General features: G+C 40.2%; 2 protein-coding genes across 3 annotated transcripts in view; one reads left to right on the top strand and one right to left on the bottom strand.

Moving 5' to 3' along the window:
• The window catches only part of mtrex (Mtr4 exosome RNA helicase), a gene marked incomplete at its 5' end in the record, with an annotated part of 16,573 nt that extends 267 nt beyond the window's left edge, over nt 1-16,306 (top strand). The window contains 26 exons of the mRNA XM_079234751.1: nt 201-335; nt 440-506; nt 850-912; nt 1,146-1,258; nt 1,770-1,944; nt 2,096-2,186; nt 2,605-2,729; nt 3,324-3,422; nt 3,602-3,719; nt 3,857-3,988; nt 6,888-6,967; nt 7,420-7,530; nt 7,990-8,091; nt 9,048-9,173; nt 9,767-9,917; nt 10,054-10,226; nt 10,317-10,385; nt 10,456-10,581; nt 10,684-10,794; nt 10,897-11,085; nt 12,359-12,522; nt 13,029-13,134; nt 13,788-13,844; nt 13,943-14,105; nt 15,088-15,192; nt 15,648-16,306. Of these exons, the coding sequence (XP_079090877.1) occupies nt 201-335; nt 440-506; nt 850-912; nt 1,146-1,258; nt 1,770-1,944; nt 2,096-2,186; nt 2,605-2,729; nt 3,324-3,422; nt 3,602-3,719; nt 3,857-3,988; nt 6,888-6,967; nt 7,420-7,530; nt 7,990-8,091; nt 9,048-9,173; nt 9,767-9,917; nt 10,054-10,226; nt 10,317-10,385; nt 10,456-10,581; nt 10,684-10,794; nt 10,897-11,085; nt 12,359-12,522; nt 13,029-13,134; nt 13,788-13,844; nt 13,943-14,105; nt 15,088-15,192; nt 15,648-15,700 (3,004 nt within the window). The 3' untranslated portion in view covers nt 15,701-16,306. The remainder of the gene's footprint in view (nt 1-200; nt 336-439; nt 507-849; nt 913-1,145; nt 1,259-1,769; nt 1,945-2,095; nt 2,187-2,604; nt 2,730-3,323; nt 3,423-3,601; nt 3,720-3,856; nt 3,989-6,887; nt 6,968-7,419; nt 7,531-7,989; nt 8,092-9,047; nt 9,174-9,766; nt 9,918-10,053; nt 10,227-10,316; nt 10,386-10,455; nt 10,582-10,683; nt 10,795-10,896; nt 11,086-12,358; nt 12,523-13,028; nt 13,135-13,787; nt 13,845-13,942; nt 14,106-15,087; nt 15,193-15,647) is intronic.
• Nucleotides 16,307-17,491: 1,185 nt separating this feature from the next.
• plpp1a (phospholipid phosphatase 1a) overlaps nt 17,492-20,000 on the bottom strand; it is a gene marked incomplete at its 5' end in the record, with an annotated part of 12,255 nt that continues 9,746 nt past the window's right edge. For both annotated transcript variants that reach the window (XM_079234815.1, XM_079234816.1), the window contains 2 exons: nt 17,492-19,123; nt 19,497-19,673. In XM_079234815.1, the coding sequence (XP_079090941.1) occupies nt 19,004-19,123; nt 19,497-19,673 (297 nt within the window). In that variant the 3' untranslated portion in view covers nt 17,492-19,003. The remainder of the gene's footprint in view (nt 19,124-19,496; nt 19,674-20,000) is intronic.

Genomic DNA, 20,000 nt, shown 5'->3' with positions numbered 1-20,000 from the left:
TAAACGTATGCTGGATATTTTGTTTGAGTGAAATATAATGTTAGCTAATGTTCAACATGAGACTCTTGTATAATGTTAAGAGTGTAGCTAGCGTTAGCGTGACTGTTCGTGTAACGTGCAAGTGTAATGCTAATGTATTAAACCAGGACAGGCTTGGGTAACAACAGTTCTGTGTGTGTGTGTGTTTTTCTTTTTTCCAGGAAAAGCGTAAATAACAATGGCACCGACAAGGATGCTGCTGCGGCTGCCTCGTTCAAGAGGGAAGCCGACAGTGATGGTGGAGAGGAGATGGGGTTTGGGAAGAAACCCCGAAACGAGACAGTCTCTGAAGAGAAGTGAGATGCGTTAGAATCTTAACACTGTTTCTGTTCACGGTGCTTTGGTGCTGTTATATACTTTAACTGATAGAAAGTAACTTCATTGTACTTGTTTGCTTCAGTCTTGCAGAGGTTATGCCCCAAGTGAAGGTGGAGCAAGTTGAAACTGTAGAAGGATGCTCACATGAGGTAAATAAAACAAATCAAAGGAAATGGACAGATGGTTGACAAATAAAAGCAAAATCAAGTATCGGCTACCACAAGCTGCCAGAACAGCTCCAGTGTACCCTTCACATAGACTTGGCAAATTTCTGGAGAGGTCAACACCTAAAACAACTCATTTGTTATGGCGATCCTTGTGTAAAGTGCTGTCTGACATGTCACACTAAATGATCTTCAGTTATCAAGATGGACTTCAACATGTCTTTTTTTGTATATATTTATTATTTGTCTTCCATATTTTTCTGGTCGGATTTCTCCAATTTAAAATGTCAAAACTTTCATCGTTAACAATTCTGTCTTTCCTTAATAGGTCGCTCTTCCTGCCAATGATACGTATAAGCCACTGAAATCGAGAGTGGGGAAAGCAGCCAAGGTATAAAGCATCTTTAAATTGTGTCCTTTACTTGTGGATTTTAGTTTGTTCAGTGCATCCAATTACACTGAAATTGATTTTTAAACAGCAGCACATGGTTTTTAAAAGGCAGAATACTCAATGAACAGTTCATCTAGAATTTAGATAATATTGTGTACTTAATGGATAACAAGGACAGGCATCTCAACTGGATTGTTTTTCTCGTGTTTTAACATGGCTTGCTTGTCTTGCAGGAGTACCCTTTTGTTCTTGACCCGTTCCAGCGTGAAGCCATCTTATGTATCGACAACAATGAGTCTGTGCTTGTGTCTGCGCACACCTCTGCTGGCAAGACTGTCTGTGCTGAGTGAGTATCTTCAGTAGTTGTGTTCAAAACTGAATTTCTTACTATACTGTTGAACTTAGTCTGGAGTTCAAAGCATGCAGTTACATGCAGCCAAATTACAGAAAAGACACATTTTTAAAGTTTATTATGTCAACATATACGGTAGTCACGCTATACTCAAAAAAAGTACATAAATACAAGTAAATGCAATGTGTTACGTTCACCCTTGACTCAATGCAGGTGACAACAACTGCTGTGTCATTACCACCAACACATGAGCATAACAAGTACTTTAACAGAGTTTGTTCCTTGTCTGTGTTGGGGAGCTGTGCTGTCAGACAACTGGATGTGCTTAAAGCTCAAAAGTGCAAGTAAAGAATGCAGTTTTCTTGGTGGCAAAAGGTCTAAGTTCACAGCAGTCATACTTGTCTTTTAGGTGAAATCTTGGTTTGCCTATTTATCTGACTTACTTTAAGTTGCATTTTGTTAACAACGGTAATGTCAGTCCTTCTCTTATATCCATCTTTTGTAGATACGCTATTGCGCTGGCCCTCAGAGAGAAACAGAGAGTGATCTTCACCAGCCCCATCAAAGCCCTCTCCAACCAGAAGTACAGAGAAATGTACGAAGAGTTCCAGGATGTGGGACTGATGACTGGTGACGTCACCATCAACCCCACTGCCTCCTGCCTAGTCATGACAACAGAGGTAAGACGTCTGAAAAGATGGAGTCATTGTGGTATTTGTCAAATATCTCCTTTTATTAGTTGTGGTTTTAAGAGTCCTGAAGGTTCAGTGTACTACTGGGAGTAGAAGCCTCACTGAGTGTTTTTTTTAACATGAACTGCTTTTCCCGCAGATCCTGAGGAGCATGCTGTACCGAGGCTCTGAGATCATGAGGGAGGTGGCGTGGGTCGTCTTTGACGAGATCCATTACATGAGAGATGCAGGTGAGCACAGAATGCAAACAGCACAGACACACTACTGACTGACGTTCAGTGTGGTTTGGAACAACAGTCCTCATGTTCAAACCAGTCTTACCATTTCATTCTTAGTTGGCTCGCCTGAGTGATGAAAGATTATTTGCTGCAGTCACCAATTTTATTACACTACAATTCACCAATGATCCAGACTAGAAACTGCATGGTTACTCTTTGCTAAGATTTTTTTGAATGAAATTAGCTGAGCGGTACAGGTAGCCTTATATGGTAATTTTAGGGGCTGAAGTGAGCAATTTACAATAACTTTGTGCAGTTTAAAAAGTTAGATAAATCAAACTTTGAACAATCAAATGAGTAAACCTTACAGAAAAAAGTGATATGAAAACATCCATGTTTTAAACATGCCTCTGCTGTCTTTGTGTTTCAGAGCGTGGTGTGGTTTGGGAGGAGACCATTATTCTTCTTCCTGACAATGTGCATTACGTCTTCCTCTCGGCCACCATCCCCAATGCCAGGCAGTTTGCTGAGTGGATTACCCACCTACATAAACAGGTGGGACGTTATACTGGCAAATATATGAAACTACGGGTTACAGGAATACTTCACCCACAAAATGACCATATATATTTCAATTACTCACTGCAGATTACCATAAATTACTGAAGAAAACTTGAGTTTTCTTCAAATGCCTCCATGGTGAACAAAGAGTCCTAAAACAAAAAGAGCAGGTGCATTGCGAGTGAGAGTAGTGCACCTGCGCAGGCATGAGACGGTAGCGGCGGAAGTGTTTTAAATAAATAGTAAGTACGATTTTGGCTAAATGCATGCATTTAGGAAGTAGTCAGGATTCAACTAGATAAATGAGACTTGGATTATACTTCATGAGTTGTGTGAAAGTCTTAAAAGAGATGTTTTGATATAGTTATGCTGTTAAACAATTGCTCACGGATTTATTCCGTTTTTTCCGGATTATTCGTTCACCATGGAGACGTGAGCAAAAACAAAAAATTCAAGGTAACGTGCAGGGAGTAATTGGTATCCAGTGGATCAAGTATTTAAGTTACCTCCTCCTGTTTGAAATACGAGGAGCAACAATTATCTGTCTTTGTGAAAGGATCAAGGTACATTTTTTTTCTTTCTCCTTAGCCATGCCATGTAGTCTACACAGAGTTCCGTCCCACTCCACTGCAACACTACATCTTTCCAGCAGGAGGCGATGGACTCCACCTGGTGGTTGATGAGAACGTAAGGTCACCTCCAAACCGATTTTTGAAAGTGTCTGCTAATTTATCCTGAACATTTCAGACTAGAAATGGACCACATGTCTCTGGTCTCCTTATTTTGGATGCATTCATCAGCATTGGTCTTGAAACAATATACATTATATGCTGCATAACATATGTGTGTGTTTTGCTTTTCTTCAGGGAGACTTTAGAGAGGACAATTTCAACACCGCTATGCAGGTGCTGAGAGATGCAGGGGATTCTGGGGGCACCCGAGGGGCCAGGTGGGACCCGAGAGGGCGGAAAGGAGGCACTAAAGGTGTGTGTGTGTGTGTGTGTGTGTGTGTGTGTGTGTGTGTGTGTGTGTGTGTGTGTGTGAGTGAGATGGAAATGTGTAAATATCTTAAATTCAATGATTTACACCAGTATTCATTCATTCATGTGTGATTTCCTCAGGCCCATCCAATGTGTTCAAGATAGTAAAGATGATCATGGAGAGAAACTTCCAGCCCGTTATAATTTTCAGCTTCAGCAAAAAAGAGTGTGAGGCCTACGCTCTGCAGGTGTCCAAGCTGGACTTTAACAGAGGTATGTGTGCTTGTGCTGCCATTCAGCATACAGCTGTGTTTTCATCGCAACTTCTTTGTGTGTGTGTAATTAATTTCTCTACAAACCTATACTTTGTAACAAGAGTGGTAATTCAGCAAGTCAAGCATGACTATGTAATATCCCTGCACCTTCTTTAGTTTGAGTATATAATGGTCCTAGTGATTTTTAGACGGGTGTTTTTTTGTGTTTTTAAGCAACATTTTCCAGATTGGCAATGCAGAGTCGTGTTGACAACCTTGATCCGTAGCCAACTCGCTATACGATTCCTAATATAATGATATTTATGATATCTAGAGCTGCAACAATAAGTTGATTGGTTGTTTATTGGATCAACAGAAAATGAATCTGCAACTATTTTAATAATCAAATAAGACGGCAGTTGCTGATTCCAGCTTCTCAAATGTGAGATACATGAAACATGACATACATTTTGGTAAACTCAATAGCTTTGGGTTTTGGTTTTGGTCAGGCAAAACCAGGCGTTTGATACCTTGGGCTATGGGGAATTATGATCATTTTTCGCTAGATTAATGTTAATGCCTTAACATTTACCATTCTGAGACATCTCATATAGCAGGTTAACATAATGTCTGCCTGTTTATTTGTCCAGTAGGAAGTAATCAAATGTCTTCTTGATTTAATATACTTCTTATAAGCCGAATTAAACCACGCTGTTTTATTTTCACTGCATTTGTCAGATACGGAGTCGCACTGTTGGCACGTTTAACAATGGGTTTTATCTGTGGTTAGATTCACAGTAGGTATTCAGATCGTCTTTGCACACTGAAATGCCAAAACAAATTGCTGTCAGCGTTGGGGAAGGAGCTGAAATAGGGTTAGCCAAAATCCTCACCAAAATGCTAAATTGTTGGCAAGTCGAGCCGAGTGAATCCTCCCCACTGATTGAGTGCCATGAATGTGGCTTATTGTGTCTGCACAGCTGGTGCAGCTGTTGGGTCCAGTAGATAAGTGCAGTTGCCTCATGAGGACAAAACTCTGCACGACAGGAGATAATCCAGCAGTAGATTGAGTTTGGCTCATATCCACCTGCTTCAGGCTTTTTCAGTGAAATGAAACGTGCTTATGAAGTCTTTCTTTGGTTACATTTTTCATCTTGGTTTGTTTTCCCTGCATTGCGACATTTTTATAAATTAGGTTTATTTTACTGCTGAGCTTCCAACACTGAAAGCCTTTTTTTTTTTCATTAACATTAACTGTTTCGTGTTTTTGAGAATTTTCTTGAACAGACTGTTATTCTTTGGAAATGAGACCGATAATATCCAGTAATAGCAGTCTGATAATTTCATTAGGCTGAAGGAAAAACGTTGAAACTAAATAATCCCATTTGTAAAGGAGGATAATTATTGCATTGGTATGTTATGTAGTTCATGACTAGATGTGATGTTTTTTTTTAATAGCTACACAAAGTAATTCCTTAACAATCAGTTTTAAAAAAAGATGCATGTGCTTTTCTTTCTATACGTCTGTCATTTAGAAACTCACAGGGACCAATTCTCTCCAGCAAACAGCTGAGAAGCCAGATTGTTTAACCAGCATGTTTGTAGGCAGGTTGTTGGTGTTATAGAGATCCTTTGTTTGGGTGCGTTGGTGGGTTATAATGAGGAGAGGGAGCGTGGCTCTCCTCTTATTGTCAACCAGCTACTCACCAATGTTATGAACATTAAAGACAGAGCCCCTCCGTCCTCCCTCCTACTTTCCTGCTTTGTGCTGTGACACATAGTTTCTGGGCAGTGTTTGTGGAATGGCAGATCCGTGTTGGAGTCAGGGGACCGGCTGGTGCCGAATCGCAAACCAACTGACTGCAGCTGACGAGTTTGGTCGGTTCACGCAAGGACAGGTGGACGTGGAGCCAGATTGTGTTGTTGGGATGCTGTCCTGCAACAGTAGTCGTTTGTTTTTGTTGAACAGCAGCTTTATAGTTGTTTTTGACACTAATGGGAAGAGCTTGAGGTTTATGAAGTTTGTCCAACCAGCAGTCTCGTCCAGAGCCAAATATCCCAGTAATTACTGGTCACATAGTTGTGAGTTTGGTTGAGATCGTCATGCTCCACAGAGGATCATTTGTTGATATAAAGAGGAACGCCTAAAGTTTGTGTTGCAGCCTCTAGGGGAGCTTTATTGGACACATAGCTCTTGCCAATGGGGGTACGTGTACCCCTGGGAGTACGTGAAGGCACTCCAAAAAAATTATATATATATTAAAAATTAGCATTCATTTAAAAATCCTTTAAAAAATAGTTGTTTAAAAATGTTTTCAATAAAATATAAGTAAGTTCATGAAGATGATTATATGTGTGTGTGTGTGTGTGTATATATATATATATATATATATATATATATATATATATATATATATATATACATATATATATATATATATATATATTCTGTTAAATCCGACACTGAGGGAACAGCGCTGTGTATTACATATTTTTTCAACCAAAAATGATTTTCCATTTTTGTCAGCTTTTCAAACATTGTTTGTTATTGTAATAAAACCTCAGCTTCAATCTTTCGGAGCTTCATGAGTAATGAATTGAACAAAAGGAATATTTGCATATATTTTGTTAAACTGATCAAGAAATTCTACAAAATAACATAAATTGTCTAAATATATGAACATATGGCTTCGAAATCTGATTGAAAATAGTTAGTTAGAGTTGACACAGACTTGGTTTAACCTTTCCTGCATGCAATCCCCAAAAAACTCTCCCTGTTGTTCAACATTAACCACATACGCCAAGAGAAATTATATTTGTGTGCGTGTGTGTGTGTATTGGCTTTGTGCTAATATTTCTATAGTTTCTTGAGTGGCTATAAGAAGACGTTTGTTTGACGCATCGTTTGTTTGTTCCAGATGACGAGAAGCGTCTGGTGGAGGAAGTTTTCAACAACGCAGTGGACTGTCTTTCTGACGAAGACAAGAAACTCCCTCAGGTGAGGAGGACTGAACCCTCACACTCCTCACAGCTCGTGTGATGTTTTTATAACCATCCACATTGCTTTCACTCCAGTTTTTTTTAACCCATCTTGTAGAAAAGTCCAGAAAAAGACCTCAGAAATCTTCAGAATGATTTTCTGCTAAGAGAAGACAGTTAAACTGCCGTAATGTAAATAGCTGCCAACATACTGTCAACGCAGGCTCAAGCGCTGTGCTCCTGTTATTATACCGACTGTGCTGAGTCGCATATTAAAACCAGCCGTGTTGATGTAACAGTTGTTACTGGGTCGACCACTACGGTCAGAGCAACGGCAAATCCAACCATCGGCCACACTTTTCCACTACGAAGGTTACGGATGCTTTTCCACTCTCTGTGACTCTGCTGCTGATGGCTGTGATCGTATGAACAAACTGGTCACTAATCTGCCTCCCAACACTCTCGCTGTAGGTGGAGCATGTGCTGCCGCTGTTGAGGAGGGGGATAGGAATCCATCATGGAGGCCTGCTGCCCATCCTTAAAGAGACCATAGAGATCCTTTTCTCTGAGGGCCTGATAAAGGTACAACTGTCTCTGCTTCATGGCGCTCATCAAAACACATTTAAGCAAATTACATTTATCCTTTAGCAGAGTTACTGCAAGAACTTGATTTGTAAAGATGCTCAAGGAATCTTCAACCTACATCATCACCAAATTAGGTTTAATACGTGCAATATGAAATAAACTGTTCAAACGTTTGAGCAGTGTATTTGTGACCTGCTGCCAATTTTAGGCTATTCCTCTGATCAACAGTCAGTGGCATTAACACGCCAACAAAAGAAGAAAGTCTTTCCTGATGTTTAATGAGGAACAAAATACATTCACAATGTTTATTAGATGCACAATGCTCACAGGAATTACTTTGTTTCCAAGAAAACTCCAGAGGGGACTTTTTTTTTTTTTTAAATGGGATTGAAAAGTACACTGTCAGAATATTGCAATGACATCGTATTAATGCTGACTTTTCATTCTCCTTTTTAGGCTCTGTTTGCGACAGAGACATTCGCCATGGGCATCAACATGCCGGCTCGCACTGTGCTCTTCACCAGCGCACGCAAGTTTGATGGCAAGAATCACCGCTTTGTAAGAGCACACACATGCACGCTGTTGTCACATGAGTCAGTTACGATATCTTGTCAAGAGGAAATGTATGAGATTTGTCCCCCCCCCCCCCCCCCCCCCCCCCCCCCCCCAATCCTCCGTTACATGAAAAGCTAATTTCCTTGTTACTCTACTTTCAATAAGTAGCCAAGACAATTGGAAAAGTCCCCATAAACTGTGCCGTCTCTTCAAAACAACAGCTCTGGTCTATGTGCAGTGTGGAGTTGTCACACAGTGTGTTGCTCTGAGGCCTTTATAAGGTCCTCATGTCCCGCAGCTTGCAGCGCCACATAAACAGCCACGTATTGTTTATAAGAGCTGGAAGCTGTGTGTTTTAGGAGCTGCCGTCACGTAGAAGCACCCTTCATCTTCACTCCACACACGGCTTTCCAGCTCGCATACACACAGGCTTGAAGAGAATGTGAGAGAGAGAGGAGAGGTTTTCTTCCAAGAGGTTCATCAGGAACATCTGGTGCCTCCGACGGTGCCAAAGCTCCACGCAGGCACTCACACATTTGAATTCCTGAAACGCACTGTGTTTCAAATCAAGAGCTGATCACATGGCATCCTTTCAACACAAAAAATCATGCCATCAGTCTTCTCATTTTGCTTCTTTTTATTTTTATCTCCCAGTGACTAGTAGATATGTGGAGTTAAATCAGAACGTGACACAGAGACGAGCCCCCAGAGACTTGTGGGAACCTGGTTCAGTCTCTTCCTCATGAGACGGTTCCATAATCTAGATTTCTGTTTCTAATGCAGATACTTGGCCACACACTAACTTTGTTTATTCTCCAAAACGTTTGGTTATATTCTCACTCAAATTGGCTTTAGTTTAGTACATCACACATCTCTCAGTGGCTCTCCTGTTTTATTCCTTCTCAGTAGTGTCAGTCTTTGTCATATCTTATTGTCTTGTGTGTTTTCATGTGGTCTAGATTACATCAGGTGAGTACATCCAGATGTCTGGGCGAGCCGGGAGGAGAGGAATGGACGACAGAGGAATTGTTATTTTCATGGTGGACGAGAAGATGAGTCCATCTGTGGGCAAACAGCTGCTCAAGGTACTGTGCATACTGCGCTTTTATGTCCAAGTTATGGGGGGTATTTTTCTGAATTAAATTGCTAGTCATCAATCACGTCTTTGCAAACCTCTTGAGTGCCGTCTTTACATTCTTCAACACAACAATAGTCCAACTATCCCATCAATGGGGAATGTTTCCCCGCTGTCTTGTTGAGAATTTGTGTGAATGATTAAATGGAAATTGCTAAAGTGACTCTTAAGTTGTCCTCAATAGATCATCTATCATGCCATTTGTTAACAGTCACATGGAAGCCAGAGTCTCTCAGTCTCTTGTCTTTGATTTGACACATTTGTAGCTGCAATAAATATGTTGCTGCATATCATTTGAAAGAGGTTTTGTTAATGTAAAACTGTTTGTTGGCTTCCCTGGGATCCTTGAAGAAAGCTGTGGTTGATGTCTGTGTTTCTGGAGATTGCTATTGCTTTCTCAGAATTTAATTTGGGAAAGTGACTTCAGCTTGCATTTATTTAGATCTCATACCGTCTTGCCACTTTTAGTAAAGTTCCAATGACATTATGAACACATGTGACTGCATATTGTCATAATGAAAGCATTTATGTTTTGTTCTTCAGGGCTCAGCAGACCCTTTGAACAGTGCCTTCCACTTGACCTACAACATGGTGCTCAACCTGCTGCGAGTGGAGGAGATCAACCCCGAGTACATGCTGGAAAAGTCTTTCTACCAGTTCCAACACTACAGGGCTTTGCCTGATGTTGTTGAGAGTAAGCATATTTACTACAGCACACTCTATACTGGATCAGCAAGCCACCCGTAAAGGAAACGGATTAGCAACAGCTGCATTTCATTGATATTTTTTATTACTTGACCCTAAATCATAATGTTGATTTTTCTGTGCAGAAATGAAGATGTATGAGGAGCAGTACCACCTCATTGAAATTCCCAATGAAGAGAGTGTGTTCACTTACTATAAAATCCGACAGCAGCTGGCCAAGCTGGGTAATGAGATACAAGAGTTCATCCACAAACCCAAATACTGCTTGCCCTTCTTGCAGCCCGGGCGGCTTGTCAAGGTAGACCTTCACACACTCACAGTTTGACGACACAGCAATAATTATTCATTTAAACACGTCATTTATTACCTCTTTGTTTTTATCCCACAGGTAAAAAAGGAAACCGCTGACTTTGGCTGGGGAGTTGTTGTTAACTTCTGCAAGAAGTCAAATGTGAAGGTAAGTTGTTGTCACATTTATGTGATCCCATTTACATGTGCCTGTGACTAATGTGCATTTCCTCATTCAGACCTGCACCGACTCGGAGCCGCTGTATGTGGTGGAGGTTCTGGTCCACTGTAGTAAGGACAGTGTAAAAGATTCTGCGACCGAGGCCTCTAAACCTGCTGCTCCAGGGGAGACTGGAGAGATGCAGGTGGATTCAACAAGCGCACACTTAACCGCATCTGTCATACACAAATTCGACTCCATGTCTCTGTAGTCAGGGTGAGTGTAACTTGTATTTTATTTTGTACAGGTGGTCCCAGTGATGCTCCATCTCCTGACTTCCATCAGCTCAGTTCGCCTTTACATCCCCAAAGACCTGAGGCCCTTTGACAACAGACAGCTCATGCTCAAGTCTATTCTGGTACAAAAGGCAGCCATGTTGGAACAAAGAGAATGAAACTCGACTGAAATCGTCATGTACATTGTTTCATTCGCTCTTTCCCTCAAAACATGCTGTCTGCAGGAGGTGCAGAAACGTTTCCCAGATGGTGTTCCTCTGCTCGACCCCGTAGATGACATGGGCATCAAAGATGTTGGACTGAAGAAAGTTATTCAGAAAGTGGAGGCCTTTGAGCACCGCATGTACTCCCACCCCATGCACAGCGACCCCAACTTGGAATCTGCGTATTCCCTCTGTGAGAAGAAAGCTCTGGTGAGAAACTCTATATGTTTGTCTTTCAGTTCGTGGGAGAGTCAAAAGTCAAACTGTAGCGACCCTATTTAAATACCAAGTTAACAGAGTCGGGTTTTGTTACGCTGAAATATTAATAACTTTTATCTTCTGTTTTAATCGACAATGGCGCTCTTTTGTTGGATTACAATCTATGACCTTCAATTGTCTTTTCCTGCTAGGCTTTGGCCACATGCACTCATTCAGACAAATGCAGGAAGAACGTAAGGGTGCAAGTCCACCAGGCCCTCACTCTCAGCGTTAGGTCAGATCACAGGGAGAGAGAAAATATATATATATATATATATATATATATATATGCACATAATAGCTTCTGTTTCTGCTTTACTCAATTATTAGGTCAGAACGTTCAGTTTGTATTTGGGAAGTTAAAAGGGCAGAGTGATGGATGCAAAACACGCAGATTGGAAATCAAACCAGACTATGTTTGACAACTTGCTTAAACATTTATATCACTCTTGTGTGTATTGTGAAATGATGGGGCATACAGTGCAGTTTAAACTGGATTACTTGGTTTGATTGCCAGATTAAAGGATTAACCTGCTCCTCTATTGGCATTTCTCTGCAGCTCATCCTTAATGTTATTCCTGCAGTTGACCTCTATATTGGCCTTTTTATAATGCTGATACCACGCCTGCCTTCATTTTTTATCAAGTTTCAACTCACTACAATTATGAACAACACACATCGTGGTTAATGTAGTTGTGATGCCAAAACTAGAAGAGTGTTCATTTTGATACTTTGTGGTGTTTGATGCTCTTTCAGCATTCGATACAGGGAGTGCAAGTCAAAACTGTCTTCCTGCTTTTGTGTGCATGTGAAATATTTCTTTATTATCTCGCATGCGACCACCAGTTTTTGAGAAATTATGCAATAATTCCCTTTGAATTCTTTGAGCAATACGCTATTGAAATCTTTTCAGGAATGCGATTGCTTCTCTGGCTCTTAGGTGTGTCGTAATCTTGAGGGGGTAAAGGTTAAAAGTTGATAATGGACATTATTGAGGACAAAATCGGTTGGCAGCTGAACATCTGTTGGCAGATAACTCAAATATTTCCTCCTTCACTATGAAAGTTATTGTAGTGTTTCAAATTATCTCATGCACCAACCATCTGGGAGTAATCCCAGTGCTTTTACAAATTATGAAATATTTTCTAGAAACCCTGGAAGAGGTCCAAGTTGACATTGGGTGAAGGTTTAACAGAACTTTGTGTGTGTGTTTCTGCATTTTTAGATTGGAGCAAATGTTCGAACGGCCAAGCGAGAGCTGAAGAAAGCTCGGACCGTCCTGCAGATGGACAAGCTGAAGTGCAGGAAGAGAGTTCTGCGACGCCTCGGCTTCGCCAGTCCGTCGGATGTCATCGAGATGAAAGGGAGGGTCGCCTGTGAAATCAGCAGGTAGGGAAGGATGGAGCATTAGTTTATTTCTTGAGCAGCTGATCACGGCACAGAACAGAAAAGACATCCAGCAGTTCGGTAAAACCGGACTGAACCTAGTTTTTATAATCTTTATTTTAATAGAACTTTCAAGATATAACCAGTTCTAAGGGATCTGATGGACAGATTTCTTGGCAAAATTTAGTGAAACCGTTTCAGATAAATGAAAACGTTTACCCAGGTTTATCTTGCATGAGGTGTCGACGGAGGAACCGTGACTTGTCTACTTCTACCCACACAGTCTGGCTTTGTCTATTATTGATGAGATGGACGGTAATTCTGAATCTCTTATTTGGTGAAATGTATATATATCCAGGGCTGAAACATGAGGTGCATCTGTGCTTATCTGTCCTCTACTCCAACAGGCCACATTTACGCAGATACTTAAAGTGTTTTAATAGAACAAGGATGAGATGTATTGGATCATTTTGATAAAGTAACAAAATCTCTTTCAATAATCCTTTCAGTGCTGACGAGCTCCTGCTGACGGAGATGGTGTTCAACGGCCTCTTCAACGATCTGACGGTCGAACAAGCCACCGCCCTGCTGTCGTGCTTCGTCTTCCAGGAGAATGTACGAACAAACGCACACAAACACATTTAATCCCTTCACTTCTCCAGACAAAAGTACCTTTTTCCTCGAACACCAAGATAAACAGCACATTCCCATTCCCAAACATTCAAGCTTCGCGTTCTTGGCCTCTTTACCTGCGCTGCAACCAAAACAGAAACCTGAGGTTGAAGTGTGTTTGTCTTTCCTAATGAAGCCTGTTCTCTCAATGAGGCAATCCAGCGTCCGAAGGTTTAACAAACCTTTTCTTTGGCTCGACATCAGCTCAGTTTGTTTTAGAGCAACAGAACTTCACATGTCTGTCTAAAGAGAGATCTGTCAGGTTTGTGCAGCACCACTTGCCTGCTGCTTTAGCTCGAGGTGACAGCAGACCATCCAACCTGTGACTTTCACTGACTTAACATTTATTTAAAAGTAATAAAGCGAATTGTTTTATCACCAAAGATAAATAGGATCAAAATGAATCTTCTGCTCATTTAGATGTTGACTGTTAAAAAAGAACATCTGACTGTAAGCTAGTTTCTTCTCCAATGGGCCAATAGTCAGTTTAAAGAACATCATATTTTACATGTAGTTTGATACATAAACCACAAAACAAATGTTTGGAGTTTGCTATCACATGTTCACAACATTAAGGATGTCATTTTGCCTCGCAGGCCAGTGAGATGCCCAAACTGACCGAACAACTAGCCGCTCCCTTGAGACAAATGCAGGTGAGACGACCTACAAATGATCTGAATCGAACAATTAGTTTCTAATCGATACAAGTTTGAATTTGGTGGAAACGTGGACGCTGTTGTTGTTTGTTCAGGAGTGTGCAAAGCGCATCGCCAAAGTGTCAGCAGACGCCAAGCTGGACGTGGACGAGGAGACCTATCTGAACCAGTTCAAGCCTCACCTCATGGATGTGGTGTTCGCCTGGGCCAACGGCGCCACGTTTGCTCAAATCTGCAAAATGACTGACGTCTTTGAAGGTGTGCCATTCGTATTAATATCCAACAATAGTGACAGGAAGTTAAAACACAGGTGTTGAACATTTTCCAGTTTTGAGGTATACTTTGACAGCAATAGTTTTTTTTCCCCAGACTTGAATTTGACAAAGACTGATCTCTCGATTCCGATTGTCTAATGCCCCAAAAAGGCAAGAGTTTCACAAAAACATCAAAGTTCATTGTTCAAGGAGCAGAAAGGTGCAATTATTTATTATTTCACAGTCCTACAAATTTGTGAAAAGGGACTTTTTGATCTCTTTTATGAGTCATAAGTCACCCAAAATACCAAACGGAATGATGAGAAAGTTCAAACTAGCTCCACCTCAACCAGCTAGAGCAGTAAAATAACGATCTAATGCTGTAAGTTATAAAGTATGTCGGTCACAGGGTCTACTTTTCTGCAGAACGAACACTGTTACTTTCAATACTTTTAGTATACTTAGCTAAAAAAAGTACTTCTGTACTTTTACTCAAATAATCTGAATACTATTTCCAACACTGCTGAGGTACGACATGGCCTCAATAATCCATTTTGCCTTTTGATTATGCAGTCTGCTGTCAGAGGCTCACTAATTGATTCATGTGGTTTGATTTGAGCACAGTCCCAAGTCCGTCTGACCAACACTGACCTCAGCTGACAAACATTACTTGTCATCATAATGAGGAAGTAGCGTCTAATTGAGGAACTCTGAAAGGGAGTTTCGGATGTGCTTTTGTGTGTCTGTGAACGAGGGAGACAAGAGAATTTCCTCCAATGGAAGTATCAAATTACAAAGTTATTCACTGGAATCTTCTGAGAAATTATTAGAAAAATCTTGTTGAAACTACTGCTCTGCAAGGAGTGAAACTACATTCCTCCCATATGTCCTTATTCTGCAATTGAACGTTCTGTATGAATTATTGCTCGATTTGAATTATGAAGTAACAGAGTCACGCACACTGAACACTGCTTGTTTGTGTGTAGGGAGCATCATCCGCTGCATGCGCCGCCTGGAAGAAGTCCTGAGGCAAATGTGTTCTGCAGCCAAGGCCATCGGCAACACTGAGCTGGAGAACAAGTTTGCTGAAGGTAAGAACATCATGTGTATAGAGTAAAAAAAGATTTATCCCCAGGAAAGTAATTGCCAATTTGTTAAAGCCACTTTTTGACATTAGATGGTTCTCTTAGTCTTCTATGTGCCTTTTTATATCTTTGGGTTTTGGGCTACCAAAGCAGAAGAAGTCATCTCTGATCCCTGCACACTTGGGATGTTGTGACGAACATTTTTGTTTAAATGATCACTCCAGAAAACAATTTGGCAGATGAAATGTTATGAAAATAATCATTAGAACCAGTTCTAATTGCTCCAGACCCTTTTTAAGTAAATTCAACCATTTGATGACGCATACCGCCATCATCCTTATGGCTGTAAAAGGTACTGCATTAATAAAATGCAGCAAAGTGTATTTTGGTAAAAACGCTACTAAAACCAATGTGTTGTAAATTAAAAATGATATTTACTCTTAATTTATGTGTGTCCGCAGGAATAATGAAGATCAAGAGAGACATTGTATTTGCTGCCAGTCTCTACCTATAATAACATGATGGGCAGCACTAGAGGATAAATGCTGTTTTTGACATTTTCGTTCTGGATTTGTTGAACCTCGATTATTTTAGTTTTAGTCTCACATTTTTCACACTGAGGTCAAATATTGTGGCTTTTCCACCCAAAAAAAAATGTTAAATGTTCATTTGGCTTTTAATTTATTTGTCCTTCAGATCCCTTTTTTTGAGCAGTTTATTTTTTTGTTCTTCTTAACTTTGTAATGTTCAGTTGTGTTTTCCAAGGTGAGAATTCTATTAAAATTCCAAATGAACAGAAGTGTTTTTCATTCAGGTGAATGCTTCCGTTCAGAGAATACATTGAACGTTCAAGCTTATATTATTTTCACTTGTATGTGCAAATTGGTTCATAATCTGACATTATTTTGATTTGTGATTTAAGAAAGTAAACATATCATGCTTTAATTTTATGACTGCTCATGACATAATACAAACACTTTTCATTTCTGTTCAAGTAAAATGGCTTTTTTCCCTGTTTTACTTATTTTAGACATTTGTACATATTTAACTTTTTACAATAAACTCAGTATGGTTTTGTTTTTTAAATCCAGATTACAATAAAAACTACATTGATATCTGACCACTTGATTATACTGGTTCTTGATACACAAATAGATGTTAGTCCAGAAAAGACCAAACCGGACTAAAACTGACGTTATACTCTTCAACTCTCACCAAACGTGATACAAGTCCAGCTTCCACTTTGTCTATTTTAGATCAGACAGCTGGAGAGTGAAACATCAGCTCCAGATGTGAAGCAGTTTGCCCTCAGCTTTAACTCCAGCCCATTTGGGCCTTGAGAAGCAAACGTTCCTTGAATTAGCACCTTAACTTACACTGGACCTGAGGCAGCAGACACGCCGTCTCTCTGGGTGTTGAAGGCGACCTAGAAACTGATCTGACATCAGATCCTTGAGATTGACTCCAGGTCAGGAAAAGTACAAAGCAGTTCACATGTTCCCAACCCTCAAAAAGAAATAATTCATGGGCGATCAGTAACTTTAGAATAGTTTGACATGGGAAAAGAGTGATGCCACTTTTCATATGATAAATATGAAGTTACATCTAGGAGATAGTTGGCGTAGCATATCATCTTGAAAAGGAAATCATAAAAAATACTATAAGAAATGTTAATAGCATGTCATACAAGTTATAAATGTAAAAAGTCGTATATCACAAGAAATGCCATAAAAGTATACTATAAATAAATATGAAATAGCATTTCCAAAAACAAATCTTCCTACGTTAGTCATACGCCATGAAGTGGCGTTACAAATAAATCATAATTTTATAGAAAGACTATTTTTTTATAATGTTGAAGAAAAGTAATATTATACTCATGTACTAGTCATGAAAAAAATAATGGTTTGTCAGAAGGATATATTTATTTAAGTCGTATGTCAAAGTCCTTGTAAAGCCATGCGGAGAGTGTCTGTCCAAAAACATTCATAGAAATGATATGCTATAAAAAGTCAACATAAAGTCAGTGTATTATGACCAGAAAGTCATGAAAAATGTCCGGTATGTTTAAAAAAAAAGGCATATTGTATTTTCAAAGTTGTTTTTAAGTCATTGTATAGTACGTCTAAAAATAAAGTAAGGGAATGCTATGTCAAGTCATAAAAGGTATAGTATGACTCAAAATGTTCATTAAAAAAGTAATATTATACTCTGTTGAAAAGGAGTCATAGTATTGTTTTCAAAGTAAAGAATGAATCAAAACATCCATAAAATACGATTTTATTCCTCAAAAGGTCACTAAAAAACCATAGCATATTGTAGGATTTAAGTTGTGTTTTTCGAAAAAGTTGTAAGAAATCCATAATACGGCATTTCAAAAATTCTTTAAAAAGTTATAGTAAAGTATTTTGAACAAATCATGAAAAAGTCATAGTATGCCATGAAAGAGGGGAAAAAAGTAATGAAATGTGCCGTTTATTCCCAAAATGTTATTTTTTTTAACCTCAATAATTTGCTGAACATTCCTGTTATCCACGGAGATGATTGCACCGTATAAATGGCTTGGGACGTGAACAGAACTGTTTTTTATTTAGGTGAATGCATAGAACACTGATGCTTTTATCATTTTGGATTACATGAGCAAAGTGGTTCATAGAATATTTTGATATATCTGGCTGAGAAAGTAAACAAGTCCTGCTTTAATTTCATGCTCATCACATAATACAAACACTCACGCTTAATATCTGTTCATGTTAATAAGCAAAATGGCTTTCCTTTTCCTTCAACATTTGTACACATTTTACTTATTTTTTTCAATAACTGTCTAGTGATTTTTTTATTTACACACAGATTATACAAAAAGTACATTGTTGGCTGTTCATATTAGTTTTCAGATACACAGAGAGCTGTGATAGCAGCAGCAGTCCAGCAAAGGCAACACGGGACTAGAACTGACCGTCTGCTCTTCAGCTCTCTCACCAAACACGATACAAGTCGCGCTTCCCCATCGACTATTAGGTGAGACAGTTGGAGAGTGAGACGGCAGTGGCCTGGAGTCAGCAGCTCCAGATGTGAAGCGCTGTTGCCTTCTGGTCTAGGATCAGCTTTAGTGTCTAGCACGCTCTCGTCTTGAGAGGCAAAACATTCCTCGTATTAATGGCCCCTAAATTACCACCGGACCTAAGGCAGCAGAGTTTTGAGATTCAGACGTCTTAGGGGTGCTGGAGTCGACCTAGAAACTGATCCTAAAACAGATCGTTGAGCAGATTGACTCCAGGTCAGGAAAAGCACAAAGCAAGGTTACATTCACAGGTTTCCAACCCTCCTCTCTCTCCCAGCAGTGGTCAGACCCTTTAGTGGGCGCGTGCAGCAGTAAAGTCTTCCCACTGGCTCAGTAGATAGATGCATGCTAAATGGTTTCCGTCTTCACAGAATCTCTCGCCCCTCGCCTACATCTCACTCACTGAAGCTTAACTACAGGGCTCGGACAGGTAGTCAGCCCTTTCCTTTAAAAAAAAGTGGAGAAAAATTATGAAGTCTTAAAATCTGAACGGGCCCGATGCAGATCCATGCAGGGTATCGGATAAGAATATGTGTGAGATGAAAGGCTAGAGAGCTGGGATCCTGGGTGTGCATTTGGGCAGAGCAGAGAGAGGTCCTCCTCGTCCTCGTCCTCCTCCTCCTCCTCGTCCTCGTCCTCCTCGTCCTCCTCGTCGTCCTCGTCCTCCTCGTCCTCCTCTTCGTCCTCCTCCTCCTCCTCGTCCTCCTCTTCATCCTCCTCCTCCTCCTCCTCCTCCTCCTCCTGTCTTAGCTTAGCTTAGTTGGGACTCTCAAATTGGTTTCCATTTGTTGAAGTCTCCTGCAGGGTTGTGTGTGGGATGTCGACGTCTTTATGGGCGACTACGCGTGGCTTGAAAAAGTCAGACACGCAGAAGACCTGCAAGATACAGGAAGAGGATTTAAAACAAAACGCCATAGGTGAGAGTTTGGCTCAACTATTTACCTTTGTTTAAAAAAATAAAATAAAAAAAAACTCATTCTGAGAAGATCAGTACCTTTAGATTTCCGTTTTAGGAAATGTGCATTACCCTTTCTTGCAGAGTCAGATGAAACATGTTTATGCTGCTCATGTGTGTATGATAATTATGAATGTTACATCCAGGAGATAATTGGCTTAGCATAAAAAAAAAGCCTTATATAGTATGTCACAAAAAGATGGTATATAATGTTCCAAAAATGTCAGAAAATGTAATAAAAACAGTCACAGTGTTGTCGGCTATGAAAAAGCCTGATTAGAACACGTCTCTTACCACCAGGACGGCCATGACAGCCCCCTGCAGGAGTCCCGTCAGCACATCGCTCCAGTGGTGCTTATAGTCAGACACCCGGGACAATCCTGTAAACACTGAGGCAGCAATCAGGAAGAACTGGATTGTGGGTCTCAACAGCCTCGCCCATTCCGCCTGGAGTCGGGCCTGCAGGTAGAGCTGAAAGAGACACAGGGAAAGGACTGCTGGGCCACCGTTGTAGTGAGCGGCACTATTACTGTGCGAGGGGTCGGAAAATGTGCTGCAGTGATTTGCAGATGACTCAGTGCATTTCCATCTACGTTGCCACGTCAGAGACAGAAATATCATGCAGGAAACGCTTTTACACAAACATCAAACTTCCTCATTTTCAGTTATGAGATTATTATCATCTCCGGCAGGCCACATTTTCCTTCGTCAAACGGATCTTGAATTAATCAGCTGATACAACTAATCAGTAAAACACACTGTTGCTTTTTCTTTCTTTCTTTTCTTTATTGTTTTTCT

This window comes from Taurulus bubalis, assembly GCF_910589615.1.
Source record: "Taurulus bubalis genome assembly, chromosome: 19".
Classification (NCBI taxonomy): domain Eukaryota; kingdom Metazoa; phylum Chordata; class Actinopteri; order Perciformes; family Cottidae; genus Taurulus; species Taurulus bubalis.
The sequence above is the reverse complement of the archived record's forward strand: the minus strand, read 5'-3'. Positions and strand labels throughout refer to the sequence as shown.